This window comes from Eremothecium cymbalariae, chromosome 2 (genome assembly GCF_000235365.1).
Source record: "Eremothecium cymbalariae DBVPG#7215 chromosome 2, complete sequence".
NCBI lineage: Eukaryota > Fungi > Ascomycota > Saccharomycetes > Saccharomycetales > Saccharomycetaceae > Eremothecium > Eremothecium cymbalariae.
Genome location: NC_016450.1, coordinates 124454 through 141424, shown reverse-complemented (window position 1 = coordinate 141424; position 16971 = coordinate 124454). Strand labels below are relative to the sequence as shown.

Genomic DNA, 16971 nt, shown 5'->3' with positions numbered 1-16971 from the left:
GGAAATAAATAACCACATCATATAGTAACTTAACTAAACTACCTAAATAATAATAATATTTAAACTATTACAATTCTTTTTGTAAGCTATCATGTTATTAATAACTACCAAGCTAAATTACTCCTCCCGTTTTGGTTGCTAAACGACGTGCTTCAAGAAATATTCTCGCACGTTCTTATCAACTGCAACATCTAGTGCCGTCTCACCAGAATTGCTCTTCACCTCTTCCCATTCTGCACCGTACTCCTGCACTAGCAAAACAGCAACGTCAGCATGGCCCTCCGACAAAGCATGGAACAATGGAGGCCAGCCATTAACATCTCTGGAGTTAACAGGATGTCGCGCATCACACAGCAGCTTCACTACAGCAATGCATCCTGACGCGCATGCCCTATGTAAAGCCATCCTCTGATACTTATCTTTCGTACGCACCGAAGCTCCCCTCTCAATTAAGCTGCTAACTATCTTCTGGTGTTTCTTAGAGCACGCAAGATGTAACGGCGTAGTCCCTTGACTTGTAGACTCATCTAGCAACGGCTTAATATCGTGATTCAACAACATCACAAATATCTCATAGTCCCCTACCGCTGATGCAACATGCATAGGCGACCAATCCGAATCATCAAGCAGCGAATCTAGATCCATTTTCTTCATATACAATAGCAACAATTCAACAATACCTGCATGTTGAGATGATATTGCCCAGTGAATAGGGTGCCTTCCATCTTCATCCTTCATGTTGACTAAAGCGCTATTCCCCTCTAATAGGTCTTGAACCTTCTTTATATCTCCATTCATACAAGCTTGATGTAATGCAAACTCATTCGACTGCTCCTCCATACCTTCCTTATTATTACAATTCTATTTAGTAGTGTGTATTACTAAACCTGCCTTGAAGAAACGGCTTTTCACTTTTAAACAGAAACATACAAACCAAAGCATGATAAACCCAAACTTCGCAATTTCGATCTATTGTTGTCCCACAAGGATTGAACATACGTCATGGATATAGATGCAGATGTCTATAAGTATAATCTTGTTAATTTAGAGTTGAGCTTTGGGATATTTGTCACGTGATCTTTAAAACGGAGATTTTTCTTTCAAGTTCGTGGTGGCAAAAATGTTAGCAAATGCTCTACTTCTATAACAAATAACGCCATATAGACTACGACAAAAGACGAGCAGAGTGGCTAATATAGCGGGATAATCTAGTGTATTGGTATTTGGAGGTCATGAATAGGTATCCAAGTGAGTTTCAAAGGTTTGTAAGGACGGTTCAGAAGCAACTGTGGCAGGCAAATAATGGTGGTAGTGGTGGTCGGGGTCGTCCTAACCCATCATCTAGTGGGGTGTCTGGAGGATTAGGCGGTTTATTGCTGTTAGTCGGGGGCTCAGCGTTTGTGAATGCCTCTTTTTATAATGTGGATGGTGGTCATCGTGCGGTTTTGTATTCTAGGGTGACTGGTGTTCGAGAACAAACGATAGGAGAGGGTACTCACTTTGCGATTCCGTGGTTGGAGACACCTGTGATATATGATGTTCGGTCTAAACCGCGTAATGTTTCATCTTTAACGGGAACTAATGATTTGCAGATGGTGAATATTGCTTGTAGGGTGTTATTCAGGCCAAATGTGCAAATGCTGCCAACGTTGTATCGTACGCTAGGCCAAGATTATGATGAAAGGGTGCTGCCTTCGATTGTGAATGAAGTATTAAAGGCGGTGACTGCTCAATTTAACGCTTCGCAGCTGATTACTGAGAGAGAGCATGTGTCAAGGTTGATTCGTGATAACTTGGTGCGTCGTGCGGCAACGTTTAACATTTTGCTGGATGATGTATCGATTACGAACATGTCATTCTCTCCTGAGTTTACTGCTGCTGTAGAAGCTAAGCAGATTGCGCAACAGGATGCACAGAGGGCAATGTTTGTTGTGGATAAGGCCATTCAAGAAAAAAAGGTACTGTTATTAGAGCGCAAGGTGAGGCAAAGTCTGCCGAGTTGATTGGTGAAGCAATCAAAAAGAGTAAAGACTATGTGGAATTGAGAAAGTTGGAAACAGCTACCGAAATAGCGGCTATTTTGGCGCAATCTCCTAACAGGCTCATCCTAGATAACGATACGTTATTGCTAAACACTTTAGCGGATAGCAGAGACAAAAAATAATGGTTCAGCGTTGCAAGGTATTTATTCGTTGTTGCCTCTGAAAGAACTAGTATGATACTCTTTCCTGTGAATAATCTTATGTAACAACAAATATAAGCTCCAGCACCAATACATACATACATATAATGTCGTGAAGACATAGTTCACTTTCCGTGTGTGTCTAAGTAGAATGCCATAAATTAGAGAAGCGTTTTGGTGCCAGTCCCACAGTATATGGAGCAAGACCCAATCCGATGGGAGATCGTTAAAGAACGTTCTGGGCCAGTTCTGGAGATGTGCAAGGGGGATCGAGATATATCTTACACTGAGCTCTGGAACAGGACATAGAGCACGGCATGGGAGAGAAATCGGATCCTGTTTCAAAAACGATAAAATCAGTCGGGGGATAAATCGTCGTAACAACAAAGGTGGCAAATATTGGTGAATCGCGAAGTAGTTGGGTGGGTAGAAAAGCTCAGAACAAGGGGCACGATGATGAAAAGAAGTAGATACCGCCTCGATTAAAGGGGCTACCTAAAATCAACATCCCATTCTTTGAAACAACCTCTCTTCGGACTCCTGCTATCTAAATATCATCAATATCCTCATCGCTGTCATCAGCAGCGTTCGCTGTCGTGGTGAAATTCAACCTAGTCGGATTCAGCTTGGCCTTGAATAGCTTCGACTTGTGATCATTCAACTTTTGAGAGCAAGGCGAAAGCAAGCTGTCTGTGGGAGAAGCAAACTTATCCTTGAGGTGCTGCGATGGAAGCTGCTTCTTAAACATCGACTTGTGGATACTTTTGTGAACAAAAGATGCTGACCCCGTCAATGGATGCACATTCAAGGCATTAGCGGGCTTCTGATGTAAAGGCTGAAATTTACTCGCTGCAACTCCTAGAGGCTTCAAAGATGCCTTGGGCACACTCTTGCTGAGGGCAGATGGTGGAACAGGTTTCGCCGTGACATCTGTGGATGCTTTTGTCGTCTTGGTAGAGCTCTTATGAGTCTGGTCTACTCCTACCGATAACTTCGTGCCAGTCGTCGTAGATAACGTGCCAGTAGTAGCTTGCATGTGAATAACCGTCTGTAAACCAACTATGTCTGGTCAACTTGCAATCCCTCTAATTTAATCTTTCTTCTCTGCTCAAATTATACTTAAGAGGCTGCTAACGTTATAGTTTAGACAGAGTAGCTAGGGATGAGCTCTTTTAGTATGAAGAATTGTTCGAAGAGGGAGAGAAAGAGAGAATAATATGTTATATCGAAAAAAAAATTGATATGTAATCAACCACCAGAAAGAACGCTATTATCTAGGATAATCCACCTCTTGCTTACCAGTATAACACTACTGTTAAACCCTTATGAATCACTATAATAACTACTCTTTCTACCAAGTTTTCACTATATTGAAGCTCGCTGTCTTCGCAGATTTATGGATAATAAGCACTAAAAGGCTTTTCAATATGTTTATGAATTACCCAATTCGGAAAATATATTGAACACAAGCCCATAGTAAACCGTTCAGGCCTAGTAATGCTGGCCAGATATTGCAGATACCTTCAGGGACGACTACTCCTATACTTTTTTTTACAAGCATCATCTGTAAATATGTTATTTCTAGTTCTGTTGTGACTTTGTACCAGTTTGTAGCCCAAGAATGACATTTTGCGAACTCTACCCCTTAGGGGTAGAGTTAGGGTGTTGATATCTCGAAAGTTAACCCATGGGGGAATTCGGGGTTTTATCGACAACGCAAAAACTGTGGGATTAGAAAAGCCACTTTTCATTCACTTAAAGAAGGGTTATAAGAGCAAGTTGATAACGAATTTAAGTCATCAGGAAGGATCTCTAGATATTATTGTCGAGCCAGGTTCTAGGGCCACAGTTTTATAGTGGTTTCGTATTTGCTAGAGTTTTTAGTCTACGATGGAAGGGTTAAAGCGGACTTGGAGACAGATAGTCTACACTTTTAGTACAGAAGATCGGTACGCTGGATTCAATCCGAATGAGGGCACACAGGGAGGAGGTTTGTCAGCGGGAACGGATGGGTTTGATTCTGTGAATGGGTCGCAGATCCAGTTGAATGAGCTTGTGGATGGTGGGGAAGTTGGGGGAAACGATGGTGTGAGTGAAAGTTTGTTGGCGTGGAGACACATTGATAGTTGGTGTAGTGAGCACAACCCGGATCTATATGCTACGTTGAGTTCGCCCTGTACCAAGAATGATATCAGCCGAGCTGAGCGAGATTTGGCGATTACATTTCCAGCTGCAGTTCGTGCATCGCTTCGGATACATGATGGGCAGGAGGATATCGAGTCTATGCAAGGAGCCTCTGGGTTGATTTATGGGCTAAAGTTGATGAGTCTTGATGAAATAGCGCATATGACACAAACATGGAGAAACGTTGCAGCCAAGTTGCAGAGAGAAGCTGTGAAGATGGAGCAGAGGAGAATGGAAGAGTCTTCGACCAACTTGCTGAAGCCTGGGCTGACGCCACAGGCTGTTAAACAGAAGGGGTATGGTAAGGTGGAGAATCAGGATTACAACAACAATCCACATCTGCATAAGGACATTTCTCAGAACTATAATAAACAATTTAAGATGGACAAGATTCCAAAACAGGGATCTATTCCTCCATTAGCTGTACAGCCTGTTTACGCACATCCAGGCTGGATCCCTATGGTAACCGATCAGGCAGGTAACCACATTGGTGTTGATTTGGCACCAGGACCCAAAGGTAAATATGCTCAGGTTATCTTGTTTGGTAGGGATTTTGACACCAAATTTGTTGTTGCGGACAACTGGGGTGACTTTTTGTTGAATTTCGTTAATGACTTGGAGAAGGGAAACTGGGTTTTTGTTGATAACACTGATGACTATTTGAATGGCGAGGGCGATTTGATGTTTATCGACAAGTCCACAAGAGGACCTATCTTGGAATACATGGGCGTTTTAAAAAAGAGAGTTTGGGACAATTGGCAGAAGACTAAGCCAATGGTATCTGCTCCTGGTTCTGCCTCTAATGCTTCGAACCCTGCATTGACTGCTTCTGTGGTTAGTACTACTGATTTAGCTAGCCGTTCTGACACGAATGGTGGTATTTTTGCATCAAATCCTTCAGTAGACGCTTCTATGTCTCCCGAATCGGTATCTTACAACCAAGTACCAGAGGTCATAGTTGAAGAGTCAAACTTAAGAATAAATGGTAGCTCTGATATTTTGAAAGATATGAAGGATGAACGAAAATCACCAACAGCAACCGAAGAATCAGTGGTTGATACTAAGTCAGCAGAGAAGAATGAAGCCAAGAGTTCCACGAATACTGTTGAGGAAGGAGAGAATCAGAAAGACTCTCTGATTGAAATAAATCACAAAGAAGCGAAAGATGCAGAGCAGGATTTAAAACCTGCGGAAGATTTTGCTGTCGAGAAACTACAAGATGAATTTGAAAATGTAGCATTATGAATTGATGCCTTTTTTTGTCAAGCTCTTCGTTTTTACGATGTTCAAATATCCTAAAAAATGTGGGAGGTTTAGAAAACTTTTAAGAAAATACAATAAAACAATGATAATAAATAGCTTCTTTTCTCAGGAAGCCCTTTAATGGACTGTGTTTATGCTCTGCATGTTTACTCCATTATTTCTATAATCCGTGCTTTAATTCTTGATGACTATCTCTACATAATTCTGCAAATTAGTCACCACATTGTTGTATATTCAAGTCGTTTATATTGTTTATGCGTTTGTAGATGTACATGTGTATGAAGGACTATAGTTAGAATAAGCTGCAGTCACCAAGGATAATTATAAGTAGTATGTCATGAACAACAGGTATGTTAAGCTCTGAAGTAATTCAAGTGTACAAAAATGCTATATGCTGCTTTAAAATTATCCTTGGAAGAAGATTAAACTAAGCAAATGTTACCAAATGATCCTTTGTAAATGTGGCTCTGTATTCCAAGGAAAGGGATATCTAGCAAATATAGATATTGTAATAGTATTTATCAACATGAACCACCAAAACTCAAAAGCCAATCGTCTAGGATTTCCAACTACAATCCTTTCCTGGCTTGGTTCGTTGAAGAAAGGTTCAGGAGACACTTCGACGAACACTCTCCAGAACAAATAGGGTAAAATATAGTACCGCGGTTCAAATAATGGAGATGGTACAATGGTAACGAATGTACAGATGATTAGTGCAGTCCATGTAATATGAGATAACTGAAGAGGCAAATCTGCTGGGTTCCTAATCTTCACTGGCAATATTGGATGGAAATATAGCGTTGATGGTCTTAACACTTCTAAGTAGACAAAAGTAGAGAAGTGATAAATGGGAGCCATTACAACATATTTGAAGAATCTATTACGACCAATTAACTTTCTCATGAGATAAAAGGTAAAATGACGATTATCCGCTAAAATGAAAGGGTGTAGCACAGTAAACATCCTGATTGCCAACATAATTCCTAAAGTTTCAAATATCACAATTAGAGGTCTTTGGAGGAACCGAATGATGTATCTGCGTAGAAAATTACCAGAAAGCCAGATTGGTAGACTGAAAAATGTAATGAACATAAAACAGTAGAACATCTGAACTAGGTGGAAACCTGCAACATGGCTAGACTTATCACCCAATGCCAAAGATTTATTGTATACCAAAAATGCAATGAAAAGTAAGAAGTTTATTGCATAAGGCAATACCAATGAACTAAAGTTCTCAATACCATGGAGCATTAACTTCAAGTAATTGTTAATATGGAAGTTATTGAAATCCTTTTGAATTAAAGCTCTCCGCTCAAGAACCAACAACATGACGAATCCATTCCATACAATATTGGTTTGTCTAAAGAAACAACTAATCAATCCACATAATGCGCTAGCCCTGATGCTCAATTTCTCGCCAAACGGTAAAGTCAACGCCAAAGTCATCGACTCCACAATAAATATTGTGGACCAAACATCTGTATAGTATAAAAAGTAATAATTTACCATCAATGGAAATGAAATTAAGGTAATGGGCCAGAAACCTATAGCATTAAATAAATATAATGGTCTCAATACCACCCAACTCCATATAACCATTCCACCAACTAGATTTGCAAATCTTAATATTGAAAGTATATTCCATGAAGTTACCCACCTCATTACATGATATTCCAACCAACCAATCACATACAACCCTGGGGGTGTAGTAATTTTGGGATCCCAAGTCCCCCAATGTCCACCAATATACTTCACAGTTTGGTTCAAATGAAATATTTCATCGATAAACGGATGAGGAACCCAGCTGGTGTTAAACTTATACGATACATATATCGCACAAAAAAACAATAATGGCCAAGCGAGTATGTTTATAATGATACCAGTAATTACCTGTCTCTCGATGTCTCTGCCTAGTTCGGTACTCAACTCTGGCGACTCGCTGTTATTCACATTCTGTTCAGATGGCATGCTAATAATTAAAATAAATCCAGCAAAAAAGTTGTATGTAACACTTAATATTAACTTAACGTGAAGTAGATCCAAAAAGGAACAAGTTAACAGCTCTCTGACCTCCAGATGCCTTGTGACGTTCGTATTTTGTACTTTTCTTTTAAATGTTGGAGCCTCTTAAATTCCATTTCTTCGAAGACCAACTGTTTCTTCGATGTGCCAATCATTTTAGAACTTTTGCTACACAGTGTGAACTTTATGATCTTGATGCCCACACTTTATAATAGAAAAGGATCGATGGTAGCTTCATAAAAGCGATGCAATGGTCTATTGTGGTGTGGATATGGTGTTTAAGATTACCGTTTGTTCGTTGTATCGACAATTGGGTTAGTATGTCAGCTGAGACAAGTGGAGCCCTCTGGTTGCAGAGAGACATAATGGGTAACGTTTCAATAGACCAGGTTCCCCTAGTCGGTGTAGATATTAAAAAAGTTATATCTGTGTATGGAGAAGATCAAAGAACAGCTTTATTGACTTTAAGTAAGCTATTAGAGGTAGGGGTTCAGGCTTTGGTTGTGAATGTAGAATATGACAACGATGTAGGTCGATGGCTCATAGAGGATTGCAAGCTAAGCTTTTCGGATATTATAGGTTTATTACATAACCATATTTTGCAGACTGAGCAGAATATGTATGCAAGCCAGCTGGTGTTATTATTGAAGATTTCTGGATTGGCAAACACTACGATGGATTTTCAGTCACTGGCAGATGACCTGCGACAGTCGTATCCCTACATATATTCCAAACCAAACGGAGATACCAAAAATAAGCTTTTAAGTGAGGCAGATTCTAATTTAGAATGGCCCACATTAAATGACTTTTTTTATAACGATCAGAAAAGATTGGTTATTGCCTTTTTGGATGACAAATCATATGGAGACGTTCCTGGGGTTTTTGAATCATCGATTTTACATCTGGTTACGGATAATAGTACTATAACCTGCCCTATTGGGAATTTAGATGATATAATTGAGCAAACGAACCAATCATGGAGATTTCTGTATTCGGAGTTTCAACCTGAACATATACAGCACTTTATCAGATGTGGGTATTCCCCGATAATTGCGAATAATTATGATTTAAGCAACATCAGTGGTATAGTGCCATTAATCCAATCAGCAATCAGTTGGCCATGGTCGGATGAGCTATCTATTGCCTCCGATAACAGTAAGAGCATAAGCAAATCGTTGACTGATAGATGTGCTTCTTTTAGTTATAACGCTTCTACTCAGGCAGGATACTGGAAACTATCTAACTGCTACGAAAGGCTAAAAGTTATTTGCAGTTCTAAAGATCAACCACATATGTGGCACCTAAATGATTCCTTCAATCAACTAGAAGCATCCGAGAATACTTATTTCTCATCATTTGATTCTGCTGTTTGTCCTGAGAACTATCAGGTTGGATTGCCTAAGACCCCTATGGAACGAATCTCCCTTCAGAAGTATTTGGCAGATGTTGGTTCCCCAGATGCTGATTTCTGGATAGATTTGAATTCTATATCGGTTAAAAATTGTTGGGTTACAGGAGGACCGTTAGCAAGGTGTGCTTACGTTACCTTTATACCAACTAGGAGTTTTTCAAGGATGTTTTATCCAGCATGCGTTGTTTTGTTAATAATTACATTGATTATTATTTTATTGGACCTGGTTAGGATCCCAATTCAAGATAATAGAAAAGGCTGGAAACGAATTGTAAACACTTACGCAAAGTCAGAGATTGAAGGAGTCCCTTCATAGACTTAATTATAAGAAACTTTAATAGTATTCAGTTACATAGGACAGTAGTTACATTAAGTTATCGTTGTTAAGTTGGACAAATAATCGTTTAAAAATACGTTAAATTTTTGATTTAGTTCATTCTTTGTTAGATGTAAAATACAATTTTCTTTCACTGCTACTACTTCCCTAGATAGAAAGGAATGTTTTACCTATATGCCGGTTTGCGTGCAGGGTTGGCGTATCTTACCACTTTTCTCGTCAAACGTTTTCTTTTAAACGCATCATCTACCAAAAATTCGCCATCTATGGCCAATGAAAGTCCTCGCTCATTTGCCCAAACTTCAACATTTTTATCAACCACCCATTCTGAGTTTTTGTCAAAGCACCAAGTAGACGGTGCGGTTACAAATTCTAAGCTTGTTACACCTGGGGGTGGGGTTTGCGATTTTCTGTATTTGTCCATCGGATCAAAAACATGTGATGAGATAGTATAAAAGTCCCACTGCTGCGGAGTTAGACCCTGTTTGTATATTTCAAATACTTCCAAATATCTTACTTCCGGCTGTTCATCCAGAATAATATCATATTTCTCGACATTCTCCATTACTTCTTTACCTTTTTCAATCTGTTCTTCGTTTATAAAATCAGTCAATTTAGGCAGTACTCTTGGATGCAGCGTTAATAATCCTGCCCACGCTCCAACACTAGCAGTAACAGACCAGTTGATAAACGGAGACATACACCATAAAACTACAAGTGCCAAGAGGCCAGATAGGAACAAGATCGTGGACCTGCGTTCATTTTTAAAACCAGCGTCGCCATAAACAAACTTCTCCAAGTTCTCAGTAGCCAGTACTGTAGCTGTCATTAAGTTTTGTAAGTCACGCAAATTCACGATAAATTCCAACGTCTGCCTGATATTTTGAGCCCTTTCCCAATCCTCACCTTCTGTATGCAAATTATTATAATCATACTCTAGCACATTATCATGACCCTGCCAATTGGAGGGTTTCCCTCCAGTAGCCACAGTAACCAACAAGGATTTTCCATATACACGTTTGGTCAGGTAGAAATTGCGTCTTAATGGATGCCTGTGTAGGTAACCAGGAATCATTAATCCAAAAAGAACATAACCTAATGAGATAATAGGTAACAGCATAGGATTGAAGCAAATAAACGAAAACAACATTAATGCAGTAATTGTCCCCGAAGGATTCCTCCATGTTATAAGCCTAATGATCGAGTCCTGGAATTCGAAAAGAAGACCCAATTTGGCAGTCATGATTTTCAAATTCCGGGACATTATAACAACAGAAATAGGATGGCTCTTCCGTCTTCCAGGCTCATGAACCCGCTGCGTAAATTGCTCCCTTTCGGGCAAATCATCAGGCAATAGAGCAGAAATCATCTTATCCAACAAAATATCAACAAAATGATCATGTCCTTCTACACTATGTATCTTCTTTAGTTTACTGCTGCTGCCACCACCTTTTACATTCCTGGAATTACCAACATCAACATCATCCGCAGAAATATCGCCCCCCTCAGACTCCTCCCTAAAGTTCTCATCCAGCCAAAAACTATCGGAAATACTCTCCAGCTCATGCTTCATCGCAAACTCCTCAAAATCATCATCAATAGACTTCGCCCGGCTATCCTTCCCAACCTTGAGGCGCTCCCAAGTAGCATCAAACAAAGAAACCGCAATATTAGCGATCATCTCCCGGTTCGATATCACTCCATCATCACCATGCTCCTTACTCAACTTACCCTCAATAGACAACACCTTCTCGTACTTCCTTGCCAAATAATGTCCAATCAAAGATTTCCGCTTATCACCCCTAAACCCCGGACTGACACAATTGTTAACATCATCACCGCTTTGCATTTTCCTGATTTTTTTTTGGTACAATCTCTCTTTCTCACCGTATTCACTACACATTCAAGTATATCACACTCCTGCTAGCAACTGCGATCTACCCGATTATATATCGATTGCTCCTTCAAACTCATGCTATCAAAACGTGTATGTAAAATCACACCTTCTTGCTTCCAAAAGTCCTCGGCCATTGACTAGTTTCCCGTTAAAAGGAGTTTCCCCGAGTTTTCAAATAGTTCGTGACGTACGATAATCGATGATGTTGGCGCGCCAGTGACACAGGTAGAGACGGCGTGGATAATTAAGATATTAGAGTGATTAGTTAACAATTTGAAGACAAATAGCTATTATTATGAATATGTATCTATCGGTATGTTATTATCTCTCTTTTTAGGCTACGTCATTCTATCTGATGGGCTTAGTATCGCGTTCTATGCCTTCCTCGTGTTCGATAATTTCGCTTCCATATAAACCTGCGGCCTGGGCTTCTATAATGGTAGATTCTTTAGGATCCCACATTTCGTAAAATCTGACGGTCTCATCATTTGTAGCAATGCATATACTTGAGAAGTCTGGGGAGGACACGGCGCTGAGCACTCGTAAGGCGCTTGGGGTTGTTACTTTCATGATGGGTTCCATGCTTGGGTAGGAATAGCTTATGAACAACGTGGGGCTCTCAAGGTCGCTGAAGCCGAAGGTAGCGACGATCTGCTTTCTTCTGGTGGACCAGATGAGAGAAGTTATCTGGCCGGGGGTTTTTATTTCTTTCAATAGAGTCCCTGAAGGAGCATGCCAGAATCTGATTGTTCTGTCTTTACTGCCTCCCCCCGTGGCCAATAAGGATTTAGACCACGGACAGAATGACAGAGCTTTCACAGCAGCATAGTGGGGTAATTGGAAGAGTAGCTTTGGCGGGCCGTTTGGCAGGGATATATCCCATAAGCTACAAGAATTATCGTTACCGCCGACAGCGACAAAACCTGTTTCTTCGCTAATGTCTAATCCTGTGAATAACGTTTTTTAGTTAGTAAAAATATGTTTCACAATGTTCTAATACTCTACGACCACCATCACCGAGTATCGTAGGTAATTTAATAAGGGTATCTGGCTTTCTTTTTTGTTGATATTTACCGCAAACTTGCTGTGTTTGAGATTGGAACGTATAAACGCTTTCTAAGCAAAGTTCCATTGTATCATACACGTATTTTACTAAAGTTTCCTTGATATTATAAGATTTTTGTTTCACCCGCTCCACACCTGATACATGACCATTCAATTCTTTCCCTACTCTTAACCTTCTTTCTGCTTCTCCCATGGTAATGATTTCAAAGTGTTCGAATTTCTTATGTTCTAGTCTAAATCTATGGACCTCACCTATGTCATTGCCCAAAAGGAATTCGTTTTTTGCATTTTCGAACCACTTAACACAACAAATACCTCTATTGTTATTGATTCTAGTTTCTACGAGAGGTTGCCTAGAACCATCTACCATAACCTTTGGTTTATAAGATTGATCGAATACGAGCAATCGCCCCAGCTTTGTAGCCACCACCAAATAGTCATCTGTTGGCGCAAAGGAAACGCACGTAACAATGTCCCCCTTCTTCTGTAGATAACCATGATGTAGTACATTTATCGGACCTAAGGTATCTGACCATAAATATACTGAGCAATTTAATCCAACTACAACATTGTTTGTCGCCGGAGACCAGTCAACCAAATTCGAATAAAAATCATTTCGTAGCGCCGGAGCATCAAGAACACGATACGGAATATGAGACTTGGTTCTTTTGGTCGGTCTCAAATCACAAGGCACAAATCTCTTCGACTGTTGAAAATTGGGGAACTCTTGTTTGTGGATATACTGTGCAGCATCCTTAGGCGGTAGCGTCGAAAGCAATGGATCAACAATGGAATGATTAGGCGAAATATCTAGCGTCTTCTGTATCTTATCAAACTTGTATACCCGCTCTGGTGATTGGAACCCAAGCGCATCAGCTATATATTCTCTGTGTCTTTTGAACTCCTCGTTTAACCTTGTTTTTACCTCCTTTGTAGCCAACGGGGACGGATCCGGAGTAAGTATTAACTGATTCAACAGCAAATCCTGCGATGTAAAGAACTCCGGTGACGGCAACCTCCTCTGTGAATCAGGATCTACAAGTTCATTGATCGTAAGATCAAAATTCCGCAAGTTGGGAGATGTCCGGTAAGCCTTTATAGATGTCTCATTAGGAATAAACCGGTCAGGGATCATCGTTAACATGGAGCCGCCCAACTTCCTTGCAGGTGTTAGAGGATCATTTTGAAACTTCTTCCGCTTTAGCTGTATCCCTTGTGGTGACAATGACACAGACCCTGAGCTCAATGTTCTCTTATATGACCTTGACATCAGTTGTGGCTGTCTGTCCATGTTTTTCTTGTAAACAGTGCTAAACAACTTAGAAGTGGTGAAGATCGAGAACGTACCTGCAGTATATTAAATGGAAGAAGATACAATAAAGAATTGGAAAAATACGCAAGCAACACAGAGGATTTAATTATAGAATTTTTGTCAGACTCCCTTGTGTATTAAAAATAATGATAGTAGCGATATTGAACCCTTCTCTTAGCAAAAATATGGTGGTGATTAGATAGCTTAGCCAGGGAACTTTCTTCTCTTTCTCTCTGTGGATGAGCAAAGAATGCTGCGTACTTAGTGGCTTATATGAATAGAACACTAGTATGCCCTTCTAATATAGTATTGGAATATCGGTGGTTCCTATTAATGATCTTTAGGCGTAAGACAGAACCAAGTATAAAATAGACTTTGTGACTAGTTTTACTTTGTCAGATGACTAGGGCTGACAATTGTCGCTGTCGTGACAATCCAACCTTCACATTGTGTAGTAATACTACTAAAGAAAGAAACCAAAAGAACCATTAGGTTATTGTGCAGTTTCTTACTCGATATCAGAGGGATATCTTGGGTATCCTGGTATTGTCACATCATGGCATGCCAATGTTAAGCTTGGATATTTTGTAAATCATTTTCACCATTTCGAATTGAAAAGTGTCAACAGAAAGTGACGACATTCGAAGTACTGGGGACTAAATGTCACATCATAAATACAAAACATACATGGGTAAACGTAGCTGGGTTAGTATTTTGGCACGAATTGGGAAGTGTAGAACCTCAGGAATACGCAGAAACTTTGTGCTGCAGTTTGGGGGTTTCAGCTTTCTAGGTTTTTGGGAAATTAGATTTTTCACGTTTCCTGTTAGTGCTGGATTAGCTTGAAAAGAAGAAGCAGAGAGATGGTACGGAATACGTGATTTTACGGGTTCCATAGGTGTTGCAGGCAACAGCGATGTTCATAGCAGTTGGCTAGATTGCTCGTATCTATATGAAGGTTCAGTGATTTAGATGGCAGTTAATTTTCCCTATCAGGAAATCTGGTTGATTGTATTTCACGCAGCTAAACGGGTATTGCAGGTTTAAGATAGTTTACGGAAACTTAACACATCAACAAAACGTTTGTAGGTAAGTTATTGTGAGAACATACGGAAGTAGTTAGTCGACAAGAGTTAAGAGGGCATGAAAGCTAGGAATCCGATATTAGTGCACCAAAAGAATGGCACACCACGTTTTCTGCATGTAAATTTCAACCAGGATCAGGAGTGCTTTAGTTGCGCGACAGAAAAGGGGTTCGAAATATACAACACTGATCCGATACAATGTAGTGTGAAACGTAAGTTCTCCCAGAATGGGATGTCAGGGATTGGGTATACAAGGATGCTTTACCGTACTAACTATATTGGATTGGTTGGGGGTGGGACGAATCCTAGGTTTTCAACAAACAAGATTGCGATATGGGACGATATTCAACAAAGGGATTCGATATCGATTCGATTCCATTCTCCAGTTAGAGAGATATTTTTGTCGAGGCAGTACATAGTTGTGGTGTTGTCACAGAGCATTGAAATATATACGTTTAGTGGCACACCTACTAGGATTTGCCCTGTCATCAACCACATCCATAATGGGACTGCGGATTTCGTAACCTGCAACAAGGTTAGGAGAGGCAGTGGTTCTCAGGAAATAGACCATTCCAACTCATCTAAACATATTGTTGCAGGGATATTAGCCTACCCTTCAAGCATTCGGCCAGGACAGATTCACATTGCAGACTTATCAAACATTCAAATAACGAACGCTGATGACCCTTCGTCAACACATCTCCCCACATCCATAATTAAAGCTCACAAAAATGCTATCCATTTGGTGAAGTTGAATCGCCAGGGAACAATGGTGGCTACTTGCTCTGTGGAAGGAACGTTAATACGTGTGTTTAGCATTGCCAGTGGATCGCTAGTTCATGAATTCAGACGGGGTCTAGACCGCGCGATAATCTTCGATATGCAATGGGATGGCAAGGGCGACAAACTTGCTGTTGTGAGTGACAAGTTTACACTTCACATATTTCAAATCGATGAAGATTTAGACAAAAGGCACGTATTGAAGGGCTGGTTTCCAAAGGTTAAATATTTACAAGGGGTATGGAGCATGAGTTCTACAAAATTGGACAAAACCGTATTAACTCATGATGATGACACTTGCAAGATTGGCTGGATTGGAGATGAAGCTTTGAGTTTACTATGGCAAAAGAGTGGTATTTGGGAAAAATACGTGATGATGGAAAAGTCAGCCGACTATAAGGCCAATGAAGCTTTGCAAAATGGCAGCACCAGTCTAGGAGGTAGCAAGATCGGTTGGGACCTTGTTCGCGAGAGTTGGAGACAGCTATAGTTTTTCTATAAGCAATTTCTGCTCTTCTAATTGAGAACCATGTAAGTTCAGCTTGAATTTTACTGCATCATCTGGGTTATTAAAAGACATATATGTTAGGTTTCTGCCAGTATTCGTATTCCAGTATATTTTAAAACAATCTTTGATATCGTACCACCAGAATTTATCCAATACATTGTGTCGTTTATAATCCATAGGGAAATTCCATACAAGTAATGACTTAAGTTCAATTTCTCTAATATCATCAGCACTTAGTATCTCATTCTCCGACCACACAAGCGGTTCTTTCAGCGACTGGAAGTATTCTTCCCTAGAACTAAAAGCCTTCTTTAGACGACATCGATATTTCGTATAGTCCTCCAATTGATTTTCTGTGAGTTCTGTCTCAAAACGTAGCTTACGATCATCTAATCTCGACATCCCAGTCATCCTCATATACGCTTTCATACCTTTTACCGTATCAAAATGTAACAGATACTTGTCTCTAAACATAAAATATCGATCGTCCCTCACTTTCCACAGACGAAAATTCCCCACCTCACCCTTACCAAAATCTTGAGAAAGCTGATAACGTGGCAACTGCATCAAAAAATCCTCTTTCGTAAGCGATGGATTATAAGACTTGAATGAAATTACCGGATTTCGTAGTGCCACTGGCTCTCTGAGCCCATCACTACTTTTAAAATTCAGCTCTGATTTCTTAATATTGCGAAGCAACCCTAGCACCATGCTCTTTGGAGTTGACATCCTATACACCTCAATATAATTCTCGACCCAAACACTACTTTCAGCTCCTATACTTGCTTAAACACTCCATGCGATGCCATCGGACTCATTATATAGTATTACAATATAAGCTAAATTTCAACTCAATGAATAATTCGTTTATCATATCACCATCTACGTAAATAACATGTGATCAGTTTTCTATTTTCTATTAAAA

General features: G+C 40.0%; 9 protein-coding genes and 1 further gene across 9 annotated transcripts; 4 read left to right on the top strand and 6 right to left on the bottom strand.

Annotated features, from left to right (window-relative positions):
* Nucleotides 1-138: 138 nt before the first annotated feature.
* NAS6 (Nas6p) lies at nucleotides 139-840 on the bottom strand (the record flags this gene model as incomplete). The annotated part of the gene is made up of 1 exon (XM_003644606.1): nucleotides 139-840. One exon carries the CDS (start codon nucleotides 838-840, stop codon nucleotides 139-141), a length of 702 nt encoding a protein of 233 aa, XP_003644654.1.
* Nucleotides 841-1232: 392 nt separating this feature from the next.
* Nucleotides 1233-2164, top strand: Ecym_2081 (the record flags this gene model as incomplete).
* Nucleotides 2165-2729: 565 nt separating this feature from the next.
* BNS1 (Bns1p) lies at nucleotides 2730-3218 on the bottom strand (the record flags this gene model as incomplete). Its single annotated transcript, XM_003644605.1, has 1 exon — nucleotides 2730-3218. The coding sequence occupies one exon, from the start codon at nucleotides 3216-3218 to the stop codon at nucleotides 2730-2732; it is 489 nt and encodes a 162-aa protein (XP_003644653.1).
* An 854-nt stretch (nucleotides 3219-4072) lies between these two features.
* Nucleotides 4073-5611, top strand: SMI1 (Smi1p; the record flags this gene model as incomplete). The annotated part of the gene is made up of 1 exon (XM_003644604.1): nucleotides 4073-5611. One exon carries the CDS (start codon nucleotides 4073-4075, stop codon nucleotides 5609-5611), a length of 1539 nt encoding a protein of 512 aa, XP_003644652.1.
* Nucleotides 5612-6067: 456 nt separating this feature from the next.
* On the bottom strand, nucleotides 6068-7597 carry DIE2 (dolichyl-P-Glc:Glc(2)Man(9)GlcNAc(2)-PP-dolichol alpha-1,2- glucosyltransferase; the record flags this gene model as incomplete). Its single annotated transcript, XM_003644603.1, has 1 exon — nucleotides 6068-7597. The coding sequence occupies one exon, from the start codon at nucleotides 7595-7597 to the stop codon at nucleotides 6068-6070; it is 1530 nt and encodes a 509-aa protein (XP_003644651.1).
* A 299-nt stretch (nucleotides 7598-7896) lies between these two features.
* On the top strand, nucleotides 7897-9378 carry MTC6 (Mtc6p; the record flags this gene model as incomplete). Its single annotated transcript, XM_003644602.1, has 1 exon — nucleotides 7897-9378. The coding sequence occupies one exon, from the start codon at nucleotides 7897-7899 to the stop codon at nucleotides 9376-9378; it is 1482 nt and encodes a 493-aa protein (XP_003644650.1).
* Nucleotides 9379-9565: 187 nt separating this feature from the next.
* On the bottom strand, nucleotides 9566-11302 carry PEX28 (Pex28p; the record flags this gene model as incomplete). The annotated part of the gene is made up of 1 exon (XM_003644601.1): nucleotides 9566-11302. The coding sequence occupies one exon, from the start codon at nucleotides 11300-11302 to the stop codon at nucleotides 9566-9568; it is 1737 nt and encodes a 578-aa protein (XP_003644649.1).
* A 342-nt stretch (nucleotides 11303-11644) lies between these two features.
* AMA1 (Ama1p) lies at nucleotides 11645-13652 on the bottom strand (the record flags this gene model as incomplete). The annotated part of the gene is made up of 2 exons (XM_003644600.1): nucleotides 11645-12243; nucleotides 12371-13652. The coding sequence occupies 2 exons, from the start codon at nucleotides 13650-13652 to the stop codon at nucleotides 11645-11647; spliced, it is 1881 nt and encodes a 626-aa protein (XP_003644648.1).
* Nucleotides 13653-14816: 1164 nt separating this feature from the next.
* HSV2 (phosphatidylinositol-3,5-bisphosphate binding protein HSV2) lies at nucleotides 14817-16028 on the top strand (the record flags this gene model as incomplete). Its single annotated transcript, XM_003644599.1, has 1 exon — nucleotides 14817-16028. One exon carries the CDS (start codon nucleotides 14817-14819, stop codon nucleotides 16026-16028), a length of 1212 nt encoding a protein of 403 aa, XP_003644647.1.
* On the bottom strand, nucleotides 16023-16775 carry PET54 (Pet54p; the record flags this gene model as incomplete). The annotated part of the gene is made up of 1 exon (XM_003644598.1): nucleotides 16023-16775. The coding sequence occupies one exon, from the start codon at nucleotides 16773-16775 to the stop codon at nucleotides 16023-16025; it is 753 nt and encodes a 250-aa protein (XP_003644646.1).
* Between the last annotated feature and the right edge of the window lie 196 nt (nucleotides 16776-16971).